Source organism: Balaenoptera acutorostrata, chromosome 6, assembly GCF_949987535.1.
Source record: "Balaenoptera acutorostrata chromosome 6, mBalAcu1.1, whole genome shotgun sequence".
Lineage (NCBI taxonomy): Eukaryota > Metazoa > Chordata > Mammalia > Artiodactyla > Balaenopteridae > Balaenoptera > Balaenoptera acutorostrata.
This window is the reverse complement of record NC_080069.1, coordinates 19,840,748-19,858,896: the sequence shown is the minus strand read 5'-3', so window position 1 is coordinate 19,858,896 and position 18,149 is coordinate 19,840,748. Positions and strand designations below refer to the sequence as shown.

At 40.6% G+C, this 18,149-nt stretch overlaps 1 protein-coding gene across 2 annotated transcripts in view; it reads left to right on the top strand.

The window, feature by feature from the left end:
• SHC3 (SHC adaptor protein 3) overlaps window positions 1-17,864 on the top strand; it is a 150,784-nt gene extending 132,920 nt beyond the window's left edge. For both annotated transcript variants that reach the window (XM_007193520.3, XM_028161681.2), the window contains exon 12: window positions 16,699-17,864. In XM_007193520.3, the coding sequence (XP_007193582.3) occupies window positions 16,699-16,827 (129 nt within the window). In that variant the 3' untranslated portion in view covers window positions 16,828-17,864. The remainder of the gene's footprint in view (window positions 1-16,698) is intronic.
• Window positions 17,865-18,149: the final 285 nt, after the last annotated feature.

Genomic DNA, 18,149 nt, shown 5'->3' with positions numbered 1-18,149 from the left:
TGTTGCCTTTTTATATTGTTGATAGTGTCTTTTGATACACAAACCTTTAAAATTTTCATGAAGTTTAATTTGTCTATTTTTCTTTGATTGCCTGTGCCTTTGGTGTCATATCTAAGACATCATTGCACGTTCAATGTCTTGAAACTTTTATCTTGCAACTTTATTCTTTGCATGTGGATATCCAGTTTTCCCAGTACCATTTGTTGAAAAGACTGTCCTTTCTCTAGTGAATGGTCTTAGCACCCTAGTAAAAAAACACTTGACCATATGTGTGGGGATTTGTTTCTGGGCTCTCTATTCTATTCCATTTGTCTAGATGCCTATCTTTATACCAGCACCATACTGTTTTGATTACTGTAGCTTTGTAGTGAGTTTTGAAATCAGGAACTGGGAGTCCTCTAACTTTGTTTTTTTTTTCAAGATTGTTTTGGCTATTCATGTCCCTTGATATTCTATATGAATTTTAGAATGGAGTTTTCCATTTCTGCAAAAAAGGTCATTGGGTCTTTGATAGGGATTACATTGAACTTGCAGTTTGCTTTGTGTAGTATTGACATTTTTTCCCCTTTCATTCTGTTAATGTGATGTGCTTTCATAAGTTGAGTCATTCTTGCATTCCAGGAATAAATCTCACTTTGTCATAGTGTATCATCCTTTTAATATGCTGCTGAATTTGGTTTGCTAATATTTTGTTAAGGATTTTTACATCGGTGTTCCTGAGGGATGTTGGTCTGTAGTTTTCTTTTCCTGTAGTGTCCTTGTCTGGCTTTGGTATCAGGGTAATGCTGATAGAATGAGTTAAGAAGTGTCCCCTTGTCTTTATTTTTTGGGAGAAATCTGAGAAGAATTGGTATGTGTTCCTCTTTAGATGTTTGGTAGAATTCACCAGTGAAGTCATCAAGTCTAGGGCTTTTCTTTGTTAGGAGATTTTTGATTACTGATTCAATCTTCTTACTAGTTATAAGTCTATTCATATTTTCTATTTCTTTGTGACTTAGTCTTGGTAGGTTTTGTGTTTCTAGGAATTTGTCTATTTCATCTAGGTTATCCAATTTGCATACTGTTGTTCATAGCACTATTTTATAATCCTTTTTATTCTGTAGAATCATTAATAATGTTGCCACTTCATATCTGATTTTAGTAATTTTGAAACTTCTTTCTTTTTTTCTTAGTCTAGCTAAATGTTTGTCAATTTTGTTGAAGAAACAGCTTTTGGTTTCATTGATTTTCTCTATTGTTTTTCTATTCTCAATCTCATTTATATCTACTCTAATCTTTACTATTTTCTTTCTTCTGCTTGCTTTGAGTTTACCTTGTTCTTTTTGTTTCTTAAGTTGTAAAGATAAGTTGTTGATTTGAGATCTTTCTTGTTTCTTAATGTAAATGCTTAAAACTATAAAAAATTTTTTTTTCTTATTGATATCCAGCTTCATCCTCTTGTGGTCAGAGAAGATACTTTGTATGATATCTATCTTTTAAAATCTATTGAAATTTAATCTGTGACCTAACATATGGTCTATCTAGGAAATTGTTCCATGTGCAATTGAGAAAAATGTATATTCTGATGTTAGAGTGTTGCGCATAGTCTGTTTGATATAGTTGGTGTATTGTGTTGTTCAAGTCCTCTATTTCCTTACTTATCATTATTGAGGGTGGAGTATTGAAGCCTTCAACTACTGTTGGAAAACTGTCCATTTCTCCCTTCAATTCTGTCAATTTTTGCTTCATATAATTTGATGGTCTATTATTAGATGTTTAAATGTATAACTGTTGTATCTTCTTGCTGTATTGGAACTTTTATTAGTATATGATGTCCTTCTTTGTCTCTTGCAAACTTTATTTAAAGTCTATTTTGTCTGATATTGGTATAGCTACTCTCAGTTTTTTTTGCTTACTATTTGCATAGAATATATATTTCTATCCTTTCACTTTCAATGTGTTTGTGTCTTTGGATCTAAAATGAGTCTCTTGGGGCTTCCCTGGTGGCGCAGTGGTTGAGAATCTGCCTGCTAATGCAGGGGACACGGGTTCGAGCCCTGGTCTGGGAAGATCCCACATGCCACGGAGCAGCTGGGCCCGTGAGCCACAATTGCTGAGCCTGCGCGTCTGGAGCCTGTGCCCCGTGACGGGAGGGGCCGCGATAGAGAAAGGCCCGCGCACCGCGATGAAGAGCGGTCCCCGCACCGCGATGAAGAGTGGCCCCCGCTTGCCGCAACTGGAGAAAGCCCTCGCACGAACCGAAGACCCAACACAGCCAAAAATAAATAAATAAATAAATAAATAAATAAGAAAATCCTTTAAAAAAAAAAAAAAAATAAAATAAAATAAAATGAGTCTCTTGTAGATAGCTTTTAGTTGGATCTTAAAAAATGTTCTTTAATCTATTATTCACATCTCTGTGTTTTTTTTTTTTTTTAAATTTTTTTTTTTTTTTATAGCTACTTTATTTTATTTATTTATTTATTTATTTTTTTGGCTCTGTTGGGTCTTCGGTTCGTGCGAGGGCTTTCTCTGGTTACGGCAAGTGGGGGCCACTCTTCATCGCGGTGCGGGGACCGCTCTTCATCGCGGTGCGCGGGCCTTTCACTATCGCGGCCCCTCCCGTTGCGGGGCACAGGCTCCAGACGCGCAGGCTCAGTAGTTGTGGCTCACGGGCCCAGCTGCTCCGCGGCATGTGGGATCTTCCCAGACCAGGGCTCGAACCCGTGTCCCCTGCATTAGCAGGCAGATTCTCAACCACTGCGCCACCAGGGAAGCCCCATCTCTGTGTTTTGATTGGAGAATTCAGTCCATTTACATTTAAAGTAATTACTGATAAGAAGGGACTTCTGTAATTTTGCTCTCTGTGTTCTATATACCCTATAGCTTTTTTTTCCCTCTTATTTCCTACATTTCTGTCTTCTTTTGTGTTTAGTTGATTTTTTTGTAGTGAAATGTCTTAATTCTCTTCTCATTTTCTTTAGTGTTTATTCTATCTCTATTTTCTTTGTAGTTACTATGGGGATTGTATTTAACATCTTAAAGTTATAACATTCTAATTTGAATTTGTAGCATCTTAACTTCAATAGCATACAAAATCTCTTCTCCTTTACAGCTCTGTCCCCACTCCTTTCAGTTGCTGATGTTCCAAACATCTTTATACACTTTGTCTCCAAAAGCATAAACTAACATTTTTAATAATCTCTTTAATTATGTAGAAAACAAAATGTGAAGTTACAAACCAAAGTTACAATAATCCTAGCTTTTATAATTGTCCATGATTTTACCTCTACTGTGATCTTTATTTCTTTATACAGCTTTGAGTTACTATCTAGTGTCTTTCATTTCAACCTGCAGGACTCTTTTTAGCATTTCTTGCTGGGAAAGCCTAGTGGAAATGAACTCCCTCAGCTTTTATCAGTGAATGTCTTAATTTCTCCTTCACTTTTGAAGGACAGTTTTGTTGGAAATAAGATTCTTAATTGATGGGTTCTTTTTCTTTTAGCTTTTAAATATATCAGCCAACTGCCTTTCTAGTCTCCAAAGTTTCTTTCTTTTTTTAAAAAATAAATTTATTTATTTATTTATTTTTGGCTGCTTTGGGTTTTTGTTGCTGCGTGTGGGCTTTCTCTAGTTGCGGTGAGCAGGGACTACTCTTCGTTGCAGCATGCGGGCTTCTCATTGCGGTCGCTTCTCTTGTTGCAGTGCATGGGCTCTAGGTGCACAGGCTCAGTAGTTGCAGTGTGTGGGCTCAGTAGTTGTGGCTCACAGGCTCTAGAGCGTAGGCTCAGTAGTTGTGGTGCACAGGCTTTGTTGCTCTGTGGCATGTGGGATCTTCCTGGACCAGGGCTTGAACCCATGTGCCCTGCATTGGCAGGCGGATTCTTAACCACTGCGCCACCAGGGAAGTCCTCCAAAGTTTCTGATGAGCAATCTGCTGACAACCTTCTTGAAGATCTCTTGTATGTGACAAGTCACTTCTTTCTTGCTGCTTTCAAGATTCTCTCTTTGTCCTTGGCTTTGACAGTTTGATTATAATGTGTCTTGGTGTGGGTCTCTTTATATTCATCCTTATTAGAGTTCATTGAGCTTTTTGGACGTTTATACTCATGTATTTAATCAAATTTGGGAAAATTTGTGTCATTATTTCTTCAAACACTCTGTCTTTCTCTTTTTTCTCTCTTCTCCCTCTAGCATTCTAGCAATGCATACGTTGATCTGTTTTATGGTATCCCACAGGTCCTTTAGGCTCTGTTCACTTTTCTTCAATCTTTTTTCCTTCTGTTCCTGGGACTCAAATATTTCAATTGTCCTATCTTCAAGCTCCCTGATTCGTTCTTCTGTTTTGTGCTTTTCCACTCCAGAGTTTCATTTTGGTTCCTATTTAGGTTTTCTAAATAGGTTTTATTGATGTTTCTATTTTTTTCGTACATCATTTTCTTGACTTTCTCCACATCTTCATTTAGTTCTTTGAGCATCTTTAAGACACTTTCAAGTTATTTTAAAGTCTTTTTCATGAATATTTATCCCTCTGTTTTTTCTAAGAGTTTCATAGTGTTAGCTTTTCCATTTAGGCTTTTGGTCCATTTTGAGTTAATTTGTACATTTGGGGTGAGGTAATGTTTTGATTTCATTATTTTACAGGTGGATATCCAGTTTTCTCAGCATCATTTGTTGAAAAGACTAGTCTTTCCCCCATTGAATACGTTTGCATTGCTGAAAACCAATTGACCATATGCGTGTGGGTGTATTTCTGGATCTCAATTCCATTCTGTTGATCTCTATGTCTACCTTTGTGGCAGTACCACATTGTCTTGATTACTGTTGCTTAGTAGTAAGTTTTTAAGTCAAAGAGAGTGAGTCCTCTGACTTTGTTCTTTTTCAAGATCTTTTTAGATATTCAGGGAACCTCACAATTTTATATACATTTTAGAAACAGCTTGTCAATTTTTACAAAGAAGTCAGATGGGGTTCTTATAGGAATTGTGTTGAATGTATAGATCGGTTGGGGGATAGAGAGTATTGCCATCTTAACAATGTTGTCTTCTGTCCATGAACATGGGATGTTTTTCCACTTATTTAGATCTTCTTTAAATTCTTTTGACAATTTTTTTTTTTAGTTTCCAGAGTGTAAGTTTTCCACTTACTTTGTTAAATTTATTCCTCTCTATATATTTGTTTCTTGGATGCAGTCATGAATGCAATTGTTTTCTCAATTTCACTCTCATTCTGTTCTTTGCAAGTATATAATTACAATTAATTGTTTATATTAATCTTGTATTCTGCAAACTTGCTGAACTCATTTATTAGTTATAATAATATTTTTTAGTGATTCCTTAGTGTTTTCTATATATAAGATCACATTATCTGTGAATAGAGATAGTTTACTTCTTTCAAATCTGGATGCATTTTATTTCTTTTCATTAACTATTTGCCCTGGCTAGACCATCCAGTAGAATAATAGAAGTGGCAAGAGTGGTCGTCTTTATCTTTTTACTTATCTTAAGGGGAAAGCATCCAATCTTTCACCATTAAGTATGATGTTGTGAGTTTTTTGTGGATGTCCTTTATCAGGTTAAGTAAATTTCCTTCTACTTTTTTGAGTATCTTTTAACATGAAAAAGTGTTGGATTTTGTCAAATGCTCTTTATGTGCCTATTGAAATAATTATGTGATTTTTGTTTTTTATTCTATTGATATGTTCAACTCCATCAATCGGTTTTCAGATGTTAAACCAACCTTGCATTCCTGGAATAAATTCCACTTGGTCATGGTGTACAATTCTTTTTATACGTTTCTGGATTTGGTTTGCCAGTATTTTTTGTTGAGAATTTTTTGCATCCATATTTATAAGAGATATTAGTCTGTAGTTCTCTTTTCTCGTAGTTTCTTTGTCTGGTTTTGGTATCAGGGTACTACTGGCCTCATTGATTGAATTTGGAACTATTCCCTCATCTTCTATTTTTTGGAAGAAATTCCAAAGAATTTATATTAATTCTTCTTTAAACATTTGATAGAATTCGGCAGTGAAGCTATCTGGTCCTGGGCTTTTCTTTTGGGGTACTTCTGTTTACTGCTTAATATCTTCACTTGTTATAAGTGTATTCAGATTCTGTATTTCTTCTTGAGTCAGTTTCGATAGTTTGTGTCTTTCTAAAAACTTGTCCATTTCACCTAATATCAAATTGGTTGGCATAAAATTTTCCATGGTGTTCTTTTATAATCTTTTTTGTTTCTATAATGTGGGGAAGATGTTCCCCTTTTCATTTCTAAGTATAGTAGTTTGAGTCTTCTTTGTTTTTTAATTTGGTCAATTTAGCTAAAGGTTTGTCAAGTTTGTTGACATTTTCAAAGAACCAGCTTTTGGTTTCATTGATTTTTTTCTATTGTTTTTCCATTCTCCATTTTGTTTATCTCTGCTTTAATCTTTATGATTTTCTTTCTTCTGCTTGCCTTAAGTTTAGTATGCTCTTCTTTTTTTCAGTGTCTTTAGGTGAGGGGTTATGTTATTGATTTGAGATTTTTTCTTTCTTAATATAGACATTTACAGCTATAAATTTCTTAAGTATAGCTGTATCTCATAAGTTTGGTCTGTTGTGTCTTCGTTTTCATTTATTTTAAGTATTTTCTTATTTCCCTCCTGATATCTCTTTGACTCATTGATTATGTAGGAGTTTGCTTTTGAATTTCTATGTATTTGTGAGTTTCTGAATTTTTTTCCTGCTGTTGATTCCCAGTTTCATTCCATTTTGGTCAGAGAATGTATCCCCTTAGTGTGACATTATTGTTATACATATCAAATCTATTATATTAATGTTACAGACTTAACAATGCATTGTTATATTACCTTACCCTCTGAAATTATTTCCCTAGCCTAATGCAGCTTTGCTCTGCCCACCTCAGTTGTACTGTTATTGGCAAATATGTTATACATATATTACATTTCTATGTTAGGCCCAACATTACATTATATTCATATTATTTTATACAATTACTTTTAAATAAGTTAATCTTGAAGTTTCTAATTGCCTTCTTCTTGAGAGAAGAGACCTAAGTTTTCTTCACCATGTCATTACTATTATCCAGCTCATTCCATCTATTTTTGGAACATGCATGAAGACAGTCTGATTTTCTGTTCTAATGTGGACTAATAGATTTCTAAAGCAAACCCATTATTCTAAGGACATAGTCTCATTGGAGTCCTGGGTGAGTTTCAGCCTGTTGTGTATACTATATCTTCCTCTTTTGTGGTTTTCACTCACTTTCATTGGAGTTCTTCCTCAAAACAGGTGCATGGGCATGAACTTTCTCATTCCTACATGTCTGAAAATATATTTTGAAGTCACTTTGATTCACCTTATGGTTGGCTGTAGCATGGCTGCTCTGATTCTTAATCTTTTGTGGATTACTTTTTCTTTACCAACTAGACATTTTTAGTTTTTTCTTTACCTTCTGCAATGACATGGTCGTGAATCTGTGTGTACCTTTTCTTATTCATTTTTCCAGAGATGTGATGAACACTTTCCATCTGAAAATTTTTGTTTTTTCTTCGGTCAGAGCAATTTCCTTATATTATTTCTTTGATAATTTCTTGCCTTATTTATTCTTTCCCCTTAGAACACCTGGTTGAAGGGATGGATCTCTTGGATTGATCTTCTGTCTCTTCTTTCCTGCAAGTTTCCAGTTCTTTGAAAATTTGCTCTATGTTCTGAAAGCTTTCCTTGATGATCTTCCAAACTTAATATATGTATAATTTTACAAATTGTATATTTAATTTCTAAAGGAAAATTTGTTATCTTCTGATTGTTTTATTTTTTTGTGCATCTTGTTCTTTTTAATGGTTAAAAAGAAGAAGAACATTTTTACTTTCTGGTGTTATTAATATGAGTTGTTTTAAATATTTTGTCTATTTTCCAACTTAACTTCTGGGGTCAGGTGTTTGTTTGCTTATCATGATTTTTCTTTTCATGGTACTGACATTCTTAAGATGCCCAGTACCTTTCCTTGCCATATATAAGAACAAGAGACTGGATTGATTTTCTTGGGATGGGTCTCCTCTGCTGTAATACATTTAGGTATCTTTCCCTCTAGTCTTTCCTGGCATTAGCATTGAAGACCGACTGAGATTATGTGTGTGTGGTGGGTGAGGCATGGGGTAGGGATATTTTGGAGGGGATTAGGTGAAGGGGAGTTGTTGTATGACAGATTAGAGGACTGTAGTGTGAGAAGGAGAGGAGGGGGCTTGGACTTTTACACTGGGTACCTCCCAGGAGCGTTTTACTTGGAATCACCTTTACCCTCCTATAGCCTTAATTTTCCCCAGACATCTTATTTAATTTCTTTGGATAAACATTCTCTGGCTTCTTCCCTGAAGGCAAAATACTAGTTTGGCTATAAGGAGGCAAAGGGGAAGGAGGGGGTGGTGGAGCTGCTGGCTCAGTTACTCTGGAGCATTCTCCAGGCAGCCTAACTTCTCTCCCTCCCACCATTGCTCCTCTCTCTCCTCAGCTGCAGGATCCACCCTCCCCCCTACATTCTAGGCTACCCTCCTCCTCACTCTTTTATTTCAACAAGCTTCCTCTTTTCTGCTAGCCCACAGTGTGCTGAGGTTACAGTATCCACTGGCAATCTACCTCCTTCTCTTTTGTTTTAGAAGTTTATTCGTCTACTGTCATTTCACTGGGGTTGGCGAAGATGGGATAAGACAACGCCTATACTCAGCCTTACATTTTAAATTAGAATTCCTTTACTCATGCCTTTCCTGTAAAAAGAGCATCATTTAATGATGTAAAACATCATCTATTTACCCATCTCTATTTTCTATCAACAATTACAAAATTAAAGAAGTAAAAACACATAGGTACATTTTAGGATCTTCCCCACTCAATATTTGGTAAGGGACCTTCCCTCCTTTTTTCTGTAAATACACCAGCGCCCTAGGGGAGCTTGGAGCTAATGTGCCCACAACATTTCTGTGCTTCTCTGGTATGGCTCTGAAGAAACCTTGATTGGTGAACATTTCCTATGAATTTCCCTTTTGGATACTGTGGTCAGCCTTCTACCTTTTTTCTCTTCTATTATCAGAAACAGACTTTGCTGACTTCTGGGCAAACTTGGGGATGATTGAGGCTCCTTAGTACCTTGGAACTGGAAATGGAAGGGACATTACACCTAGAAGGAACCAGGGCCAGGGAGCCCAAAATAGTGCCCCTCACCCTGGATTTGGCTGGTCAGGGAAACCATGGGGGTAGGAGGGGGAGATTGGAAGATGTCCAGGTTCCCAGCTGTGCAGGGATTCATGATCGGGCTTACAACTTGGATGGAAAATGAGTGTTCATGTGGAGCAAGGCATCAATTGGAAAATGTAAGCAACTGGCATGAAAGATTGCAAGTATGACCCTTGGCATTGCAGCCCCGGGGGCTGATGTGGAGCCAGCACTGTGGCCATTGGGTTTAGGAGGGACCTGGACTGCACCTTAATTTCAAGTCTGGAAGAGGCCAGGCAATGTAGCCAGGGTGGGTCTACATCCTATCTGTGTTAGGTTGCATTCAGGCATGAACTTTTGGGGGTGGGAGGATCTCCCAGTGGATCCAGCCAAAGCTGAGACAGTAGACAGAGAGCTGCAGGTCTGTATGTGCAACTGTTCCTGTGAAATCAGTTTTCATCAGGAGACGTCTTCAACTGACAACTTTGCCTGTTCTAGTGCCACCCTTTGGACGGGGCTGAATGTAATCACTTTGTCATCGATTGAGTGTACTCCTTAAGGCACGATTTTTTTTTTTTTGGCCGCACCACGTGGCTTGTGAGATCTCAGTTCCCAAACCAGGGATTGAACCCAGGCTGTGGCAGTGAAAGCCTGGAATCCTAACCACTAGGCCCCCAGGGAACTCCCTTAATGTACCATTTTTAAATGCACCATTTCTAAATGCCTACAGAGCAACTCCACATAAACGTTCTAGGCAACTTGAGCCCACCATGTCTAAAGGGGAAGGTATCATCCCATCGTTCCCAGCTCCTCACCCCAGCTGCCCCCTGGATACCTTCCCATGGCTTGCCCAGTCAGCAAGCCTCTGCCACCAGTACCTCCCTCTCACACTCCACATTCTCTGACTGACCAATCCCCTAAATATCTCTGAAAGGGTCCCTCTCTCCCTGGATTGTCAGTGCATTTCCCCCCACCCTTCACTGCCAGCAGGAGGCTCCGCTAATGTCATTCCCTGCTCTAAATCTCTCCAGGATGGCCGTTGCCTTTAGGGTAAGTTTAAACTGCTCAGTATGGTATGAAAAACAGGAACAGCAAACATTTACTGAGCACGTCCTAGGGGCCCTGCACTGTGTGAAATTCTTCATGCACATTAATCAGTTACTTCTGATGAGAATCCTATGAAGTAGGACTATTATGATAACCACTTTACATGGAAATGAAGACTCAGAGAGGTCAGTAACTTGCCCTAAAGGGCACCATTAGGAGGTGGCAGGTGGGGAGGTGAACCCAGGTGCTTGAAACTGGCTTCTTGTCACTACACCAGACTGTTATCTTGGGGGTTGCGGGGGAGGTCCGATGGTGGTTCACAAAGCACACAGGATGCTGCTTGGCACCCAGCTAGGTGACGAGGAAAGCGCTGGGGTCTGGCTGGTTTACATCTCAGTGGAGCATCTTGAGAATGTCCCATCATTTCTGTTTTGATACTGGGTGGGTGGAGGGGCTGAATGAACAGGGCAGGTACTGTCACGTTCCTGTCAACAAGGCAATTAGACCAACAGAGCTTCGAGCTGTACTCTTCTCGCCCAGTGGTTCTGAGTGTGGTCCCCTGTCCACTGGAACCTGCTAGCAATGCAAATTTTCAGGCTCCACCTGCTGAGTCAGAATCTCTTGGGGTGGGGGTGTCAGGCAGTCTGTGCTTCCAGAAGACACCAGGGGCTTTTGATGCTGCTCAAGCTGAGAAACACAGTCTAGTGAATGCATCCTTCCTGGCCTGTACATTTTGGGGCCTCTGCCTGGGGCTTTGTGTCACAGGGTTGCTTCATGGCTGAGAAGAAAATGTTTGGGGAGGGCAACACCAGATAATATTGAAGGAAGCTTCCAGCTCTCAGTTCAATTTCTTTGCCATTGTGTTCTGCCAGCCACTAGAGGGAGCAAAAGGCACACAGCTTCTATCCTGGGAAAGGAATGGCTGAGCCTCACCTGTAAGGACGCAGGTGAGCGTCCAATCTCCGCTGCTCAGCAGTCCAGGCAGGCTTGCAGGAGAGCCTGCTGTCCACGCTACTCTGTGCTTCTTCTCTTCCTAGTTTGCTCAGTGTTCACAGATTTTCACAAAGTTATCAGGTTAGCTTTGTGGGATGGCTCTGTCCTCCCTGGGTCTGCATTCTGGGTCCATGGTTCTCCCCCGCCAAAGTGCATTTGGCATGGTCTCTGGTGGTGGGCGCTGCAGGGTCAGACAGCTTGGGGATGCATTGAGTGCCCCAGCCTTCCTCCTTTAAACTGGAATTAGGACTTTTTTGGTGCTTTCTTGAGCAGTGCCTTATCAGCTGGAACCCTGGAAGCCTCACAGAGGTGAGCACTTAGAACTAGCAGGGCACTGGAGGATCTTCCTGGGATGAAAGTTCTGCATTTAGAGAGACTACAATTCTATCCATCTACAGAGCTCCTAAAAAATCATTTTTAAGGTAGAATTTGCTGTGCTAGTTGATACAAACAACAAAGAATTATTACACTCTATGCCTTCTTTGGAAAAATGTCCATTCAGGTCCTTTGACCATTTTTGATCAGGTTTTTTTTTTTTTTTTTTATGTTGAGTTGTGTGAGTTCTTTGTATATTTTGGATATTAACCCTGTATTGGGTTTATTATTTGCAAATATCTTCTCCCATGCTATAGGTGGCCTTTTTTGTTGTTGTTGATAGTTCCCTTCACTGCACAAAAGCTTTTTAGTTCAATGTAATCTCATTTGTTCACTTTTGCTTACATTTCCCTTGCCTGAGGAGACGTCCAAAAAACTTGCTAAAACCGATGTCAGAGAGTGTCTGCCTAGGTCTTCTTCTAGAATTTTTATGGTTTCAGGTCTTACATTTAAGTCTTTAATCCATTTTATTTCTGTATATGGTGTGAGAAAGTATTCTAGTTTGATTCTTTTGTATGTCCAGTTTTCCCAACACTGTTTATCGAAGAGGCTGTTTTTCCCCATTATATATTCTTGATTTGGCCCATTTTTAAGTCTGGTTGTTTATTTTCTTACTGTTGGTTTTTAGAGTTCTTTGTATAATAGAATATTGTATTGGATAATAGTCCAAAATTATTATTTTATTTTTATTATTTATTGTTATTATATATTATTTTATTTATTAGATATGTCTCTTGCAAATATTTTCTTCCCATCTGTGGCATGTCTTCTCATTCTCTTGACAGTGTCATGTGAAGAGCAGAAGTTTTTAATTTTAATGAAATCCAGCTTCTCATTTCCTTCTTTCATGGATCATGCTTTTGATATCATAAATAAAAAGTCATCACCAAACCCACAGTCATCTAGGTTTTCTCTTATGTTATCGTGTAAGAGTTTTATAGTTTTGCATTTTACATTTAGGTTTATCATCCATTTTGAGTCAATATTTGTGAATAGTGTAAAGTTTGTGACTCGGTTCAGTTTTTTGCCTGTGGTTGTCTAGCACGATTTGTTGTTCTAGCACCATTTGTTGAAAAGACAATATTTACTCCATTGTATTGCCTTTGCTTCTTTGTCAAAGATCAGTTGTCTATATTTGTGTGGGTCTATTTCTGGGCTCTCTATTCTGTTCCATTGATCTATTTGTTGATGCTTTCACTAATACCACACTATCTTGATTACTGAAGCTTTATAGTAAAACTTGAAGTTGAGTATTATCAGTCCTCCAACTTTATTCTTCTCCTTTGATATTGTGTTGGCTACACTTGGTCTTTTGCTTTTCCATATAAACTTTAGAATAAGTTTGTCAATATACACAATATCTTGCTGGGATTTTGATTGGGACTGCACTGAATCTATAGATCAAGTTGGGAAGAACTGACATCTTGACAATATTAAGTCTTTCTATCCATGAATACCGAATATATCTTCATTTATTTGGTTTTTAAAACTTTCTTTCATTATAATTTTGTAGTTTTCCTCATATAATTGTTTATACATTTTGTTAGATTTATAACTAAGTATTTCATTTTGGGGGTGCTAATATATTGGGTTGGCCAAAAAGTTTGTTTGGGGTTTTCCATAAGATGTTTTGGGAAAAACCCAAACAAACTTTTTGGCCAACCCAATAAATAGTATTATGTTTTTAATTTCAAATTCAACTTGTTCATTGCTTGTTCATAGGAAAGCAACTGACTTTTGTATAGTAACCTCTTATCCTGCAATCTTGCTACAATCACTTATTAGTTCCAGGAATGTTTGGTTGTTTGTTTGTTTTTGGTTGTTGTTGCTGTTGATTTTTTTGGATTTTATTCATAGACAATCATATCATCTGTGAGCAAAGACAGTTTTATTTCTTCCTTTCCAATCAGCATACATTTTATTTCCTTTTCTTGACTTATTGCATTAGCTGGGACTTCCACTATGATGTTGAAAAGGAGTAATGAGATGGGACATCCTTGCCTTGTTCCTGGTCTTAGTGGGAAAGCTTCAAGTTAGTTATAATATTCCTTTATTATCCTTTTAATGTCCATGAGATCTGTAGTGATGACCCTTCTTTCACTTCTGATATTAGTAATTTATGTCTTCTTTTGTTTTTTCTTACTTAGCCTGGTTAGAGGCTTAATGATTTTATTTATCTTTTCAAAGAACTAGCTTTGGGAATCATTGATCTTCTGTATTGATTTCCTATTTCAATTTCAACGATTTCTGCTCTAATTTTTATTATTTCTTTCCCTTTACTTAATTTGAACTTAACTTGCTTTTCCTTCTCTAGTTTCCTAAATTGGAAGCTTAGATTATTGATTTCAGATTTTTCTTCTTTTTCAATATATGCATATTGAACTAAAACAAAGGCTTTCATCCTCACTTTTATATACTTTTTGCTATGCAAAGCCTAACATAGTTTTCTGGGGTTAACATTCATGTGTCATCATTGTAGCAGAATCCCTTTATGTATCCGGAGAGGTTTGTCCTAGGTTTGTCTGGGCTGCTGGGCTTTTTAAATCAGCCATTGGCATTTCCAGCACATGGCAGGTGAGTCCACACAGATGGCTCTGTGGGCTGCAAGTTCTCTGGGCAGGAGCCAGATCAGAGTTTCAGCAAGTATTTATGGGACTGAAGTAAACTGCCTATTTCTTTATATGGCTTACTCTTCTGTGTGCTTACATGTGTGCTTACATGTGTGCATGTTTATACTGGCCAGCCTATATACTACAAAAACACTGACCAGTGGTCCTCAGCTTGGCAGCATGTTGGAATCATGGAGGGAACATAAAACACGCTAGTGCCCAGGCCCCATCCCAAGCTCCTGGTGGAGTTGGCCTGAGCATGGGGTTACTGAGAGCAACTCAGGTGATGCCAACATGAGCCCAGGTTTAGACCACTGTCCCAGACACTTCTCCATCATAAATCCTTCTTCATCTGTCTCTATTGCCCCAGAACATAAATAGTGTTAATCATTAAGAAGTGGGAATAAGGAGTCAATGATGTAAAGGCAACACCCCGATAATACTGGGCTCAAGCTGAGCTCCTGGGTGCCTTCAGCATCCAAGGAAGGGGCCTGTTGTGTTACCCAGGGTGTCTTTCTGGGTAGGGAATTCTAAGGAGCCCCAGGAGAATTAAACAACCTTGATGCAAAGATGCCAGAAAGTCTTGCAAAGAGATTTTTTTCTGAATGTGCCCATCAGATTACACCCTTACTGAGGTTTAATGCCAAAGAGTCAGGGGACCCCATGGCCTGGGAAGTTTCTTCCCCTTCAGTGCTTACTGAGGTGGGTGGGGAGGAGCCTCACATCAGAGTTGGAATCCAGGAGAGGACAGCATCCTAATTTTAAAAACGTTTAAAGCCCAGGGCAGATGGCCTGGCCAGGGGCTGCTGATATGCACACCTGGAGCATAGATTTAGAGAGAGAATGAGATATGGGACTGAAGGCCCAGAGATGGACATCCCATTGGTGGGTTGATGGAGGGGGAGAAACAAGGGTGGCCACATTAGGGAAGGAGAGTGAGATTAAGAACTTGGAGAAGGATGGATGGACCTAGAGATTGTCATATTGAGTGAAGTAATTCAGACAGAGAAAGACAAATATCATATGATATCACTTATATGTGGAATCTAAAAAATGTTACAAATAACTTATTTACAAAACAGAAATAGAGTCACAGATGTAGAAAACAAATTTATGGTTACCAAGGGGGAAAGGGGGGGGAGGGATAAATTGGGAGATTGGGATTGGCATATGCACACTATTATATATAAAATAGATAACTAATAAGAACCTACTGTATAGCACAGGGAACTCTACTCAGTACTCTGTAATGACCTACATGGGAAAGGAATCTAAAGAAGAGTGGATATATGTTTATGTATAACTGACTCATAATGCTGTACAGCAGAAACTAACACAACATTTTAAAATCAACTATACTCCAATAAAATTAAGAAAAAAAGAACTTGGGGAAAGAATATTGGGACAAGTAAGTGAGGAGAATAGATGTGCCTTCAGATCCTTGAGGGAGGGATGGGAGAAGCTGGTTGTTCCAAGGGAGGGATGGGCCCCGGCAATGAGGCTGGAGAGAGAGGTTGGGGTACCCAGGCATCCCAGACCCATTGTGATGGCCATCAGTGGGCCTGGAGCACTAGGGGGTACAGCCAGGTGCCTGCCCCCTGCCCCATCTCCGTTCCCTCTCAAAGAAGCAGGCCCCCGGGGCTGCATCCAGAGCATGCTGGGTGACTGCTCCTGGCCAGAACTCATACTGCCTCCTTCAAGTGTGGTCTCTACTGTGAGTGTACCGGCTCAGGGTGGGAGGACTGGTGGCCCCCAGGGACCAGAGCACAGGGCCATTGTGCAGCGGGAAGAGACAAAGCACCACCCAGCACCCTCACCCCATCTCAGGCCTTCATCTATTCAGGAGAAGTTCATGGACAGGCACCCTACTAAGCTTTAGAACTGAGTGACCAGAAGCGTGCAGCTCTGCCCCTCCGTCCCAGCAAGGGTCACCCTCCACTGGGAACTTGGAGCCCCTCCTCACAGCTGTGGGCTCCTTCCTGGCAGGTGCGCAGGATGCTGACAGCTGGCCTGGGGAGGGGTGGTAAGGAATGACAGGGGCCTGCAGGTGCTGACCTGGAGGCTGAGCTAGGTTCCCAGGTGGAAGAAGCGGTCTGGGCCAGTACCGCCGGGCAAAGGTCTGCAGGTGGCAGGGGCAGGGGAGCCTGCAGACACCACTGGGTGGTGCAGGACAGAGGTTTCTGGGATGGATCCCATGAGGGCAGGAGGGGAGCCAGAGAGAGGAGGCTGTTGGGAGGCAGAGGATCACCACGGCCCCTGGTTGCCAAAGGCGGGGGAGGCCATGGCTCAGTCCCAGAGGGGTGGACAGATGAACTGACTGAATTTACTGGCCAGTGACAGGGACCAGGGACTTAGCGGACACCACCTCTGAAAGCACAGGGAAACCCTCGGTCCCTAAGGAGGCTGCCTCTCCAGTTCTGACCCGGTGGGGGGTGTCTTCTTTCCTTTGCCTGTGGGTGGCGCTAACCTTCCCTCCGCACCCCTCACAGATCCGGACAAAGGACAGGATCTTTGACAGTATCAACCACCTCATCAACCACCACCTGGAGAACAGCCTGCCCATCGTCTCTGCCGGGAGTGAGCTCTGCCTTCAGCAGCCGGTGGAGAGGAACCCGTGACCTGCCAGCTGCCCCGTCCCGACCCTGCACCTGCAGTCAGGAGGGCTCAGTTCTTCCCGGTAGATGGGTACTGGGCCATGGGAACTCAAGCATCTGCCCACTGGCTCAGAGCTTTGTTCAACAGCCCCAGGAGGAAGGCCTCCCTAAAGTGCAAGTTTCATAAACTTGTTCCGAATTCTCATGTGCATACTAAAGGTGTACATACCTATACATCCTGTACAAATTATCCCTCTATATTTATATTTTTTAAGACTAAGAAAGATGTAAGACTAATGTTCTGTGCTGTATGTTTTTAATGAAAACAAAGTTTGACTGTAGTTGTCCGGGCAAAATGTTAATTCAGCTGGCCCATTCCACTGGGAAAGTCCACTGGGAAGGTGTTACCTACTAAGCACAATACAGGGAATAGAAGCTGCAGGAGGGTCGGTAATAAACACCTGGGATTGTAATAGAATAAGGCAAGATGCTGTCTACGGTCTGCATGTAAAGCCCTGTGAAGTGCGGGTCCTCGTGGCTGTCCCTCCTCCTTGGCGACGCCTCCCAGCCTGCCTGCATCACACCTGTGTGCACGGGGTTTGCAGCACCAGAGATTAGGGCTGCTGTGCTGAAGAGCAGGCGTTACTCCAGCTGTTTCAGGTAGTGCTGAGCACAGGAATGCCGTCTCCCATGACCCTGGTTGTCCAGGGGTTCTTGGGGATCCACTTTGCTGCCAAATAGGGCACAAAATAAGCCTCACTGATCAAGATCTTGACAGGTAAATGCTTCCTTTGTTTTGATCTGTATAAGGACAAAATGAGGATTTGTGGAGGGGTAGTTGGCGGTTTGTACATCCTCTTAGCCAACGGGCTGCTGCAGTACCTGCTAGTAAAACCCCGCCCCCTTTATATTCAGTAGAGGAAGAAGCATGTGTACGATCTGTGCGGAAGACAGGTGCAAACACATGTGCTCAGAGTTCCTGCCTGGAGACATTCCATCAGCTGTGGCTGTTTCAGGTTTGCCTGAAGCTCGGGACCAGGCTCAAGAGCTTTGGGAATTAGTTTGAGGTCCCACTTCTGGAGAGAGTGGTGGGTAAAGTGGCTGGTTTGTCTCTACAATGGTTTCCCGATTGCTCCGTGAAAAGGGCTCGTGTCCTGGGCAGTGCTTTGTCCCAGCTCCTTCCTTTGGGATCAAACACTGATTTCCTACTGGGTTGTTTGGTGTTAGGAAGTCGACAGTGTTTCTAACTTTTAAAAAATGTTTGGCTTGAGATTACCATATGATTTAACAGGTGTTGTCTTTTAAAAGATGGAAGGATTCACTCATTCGTTGGCACCTTCTCACTT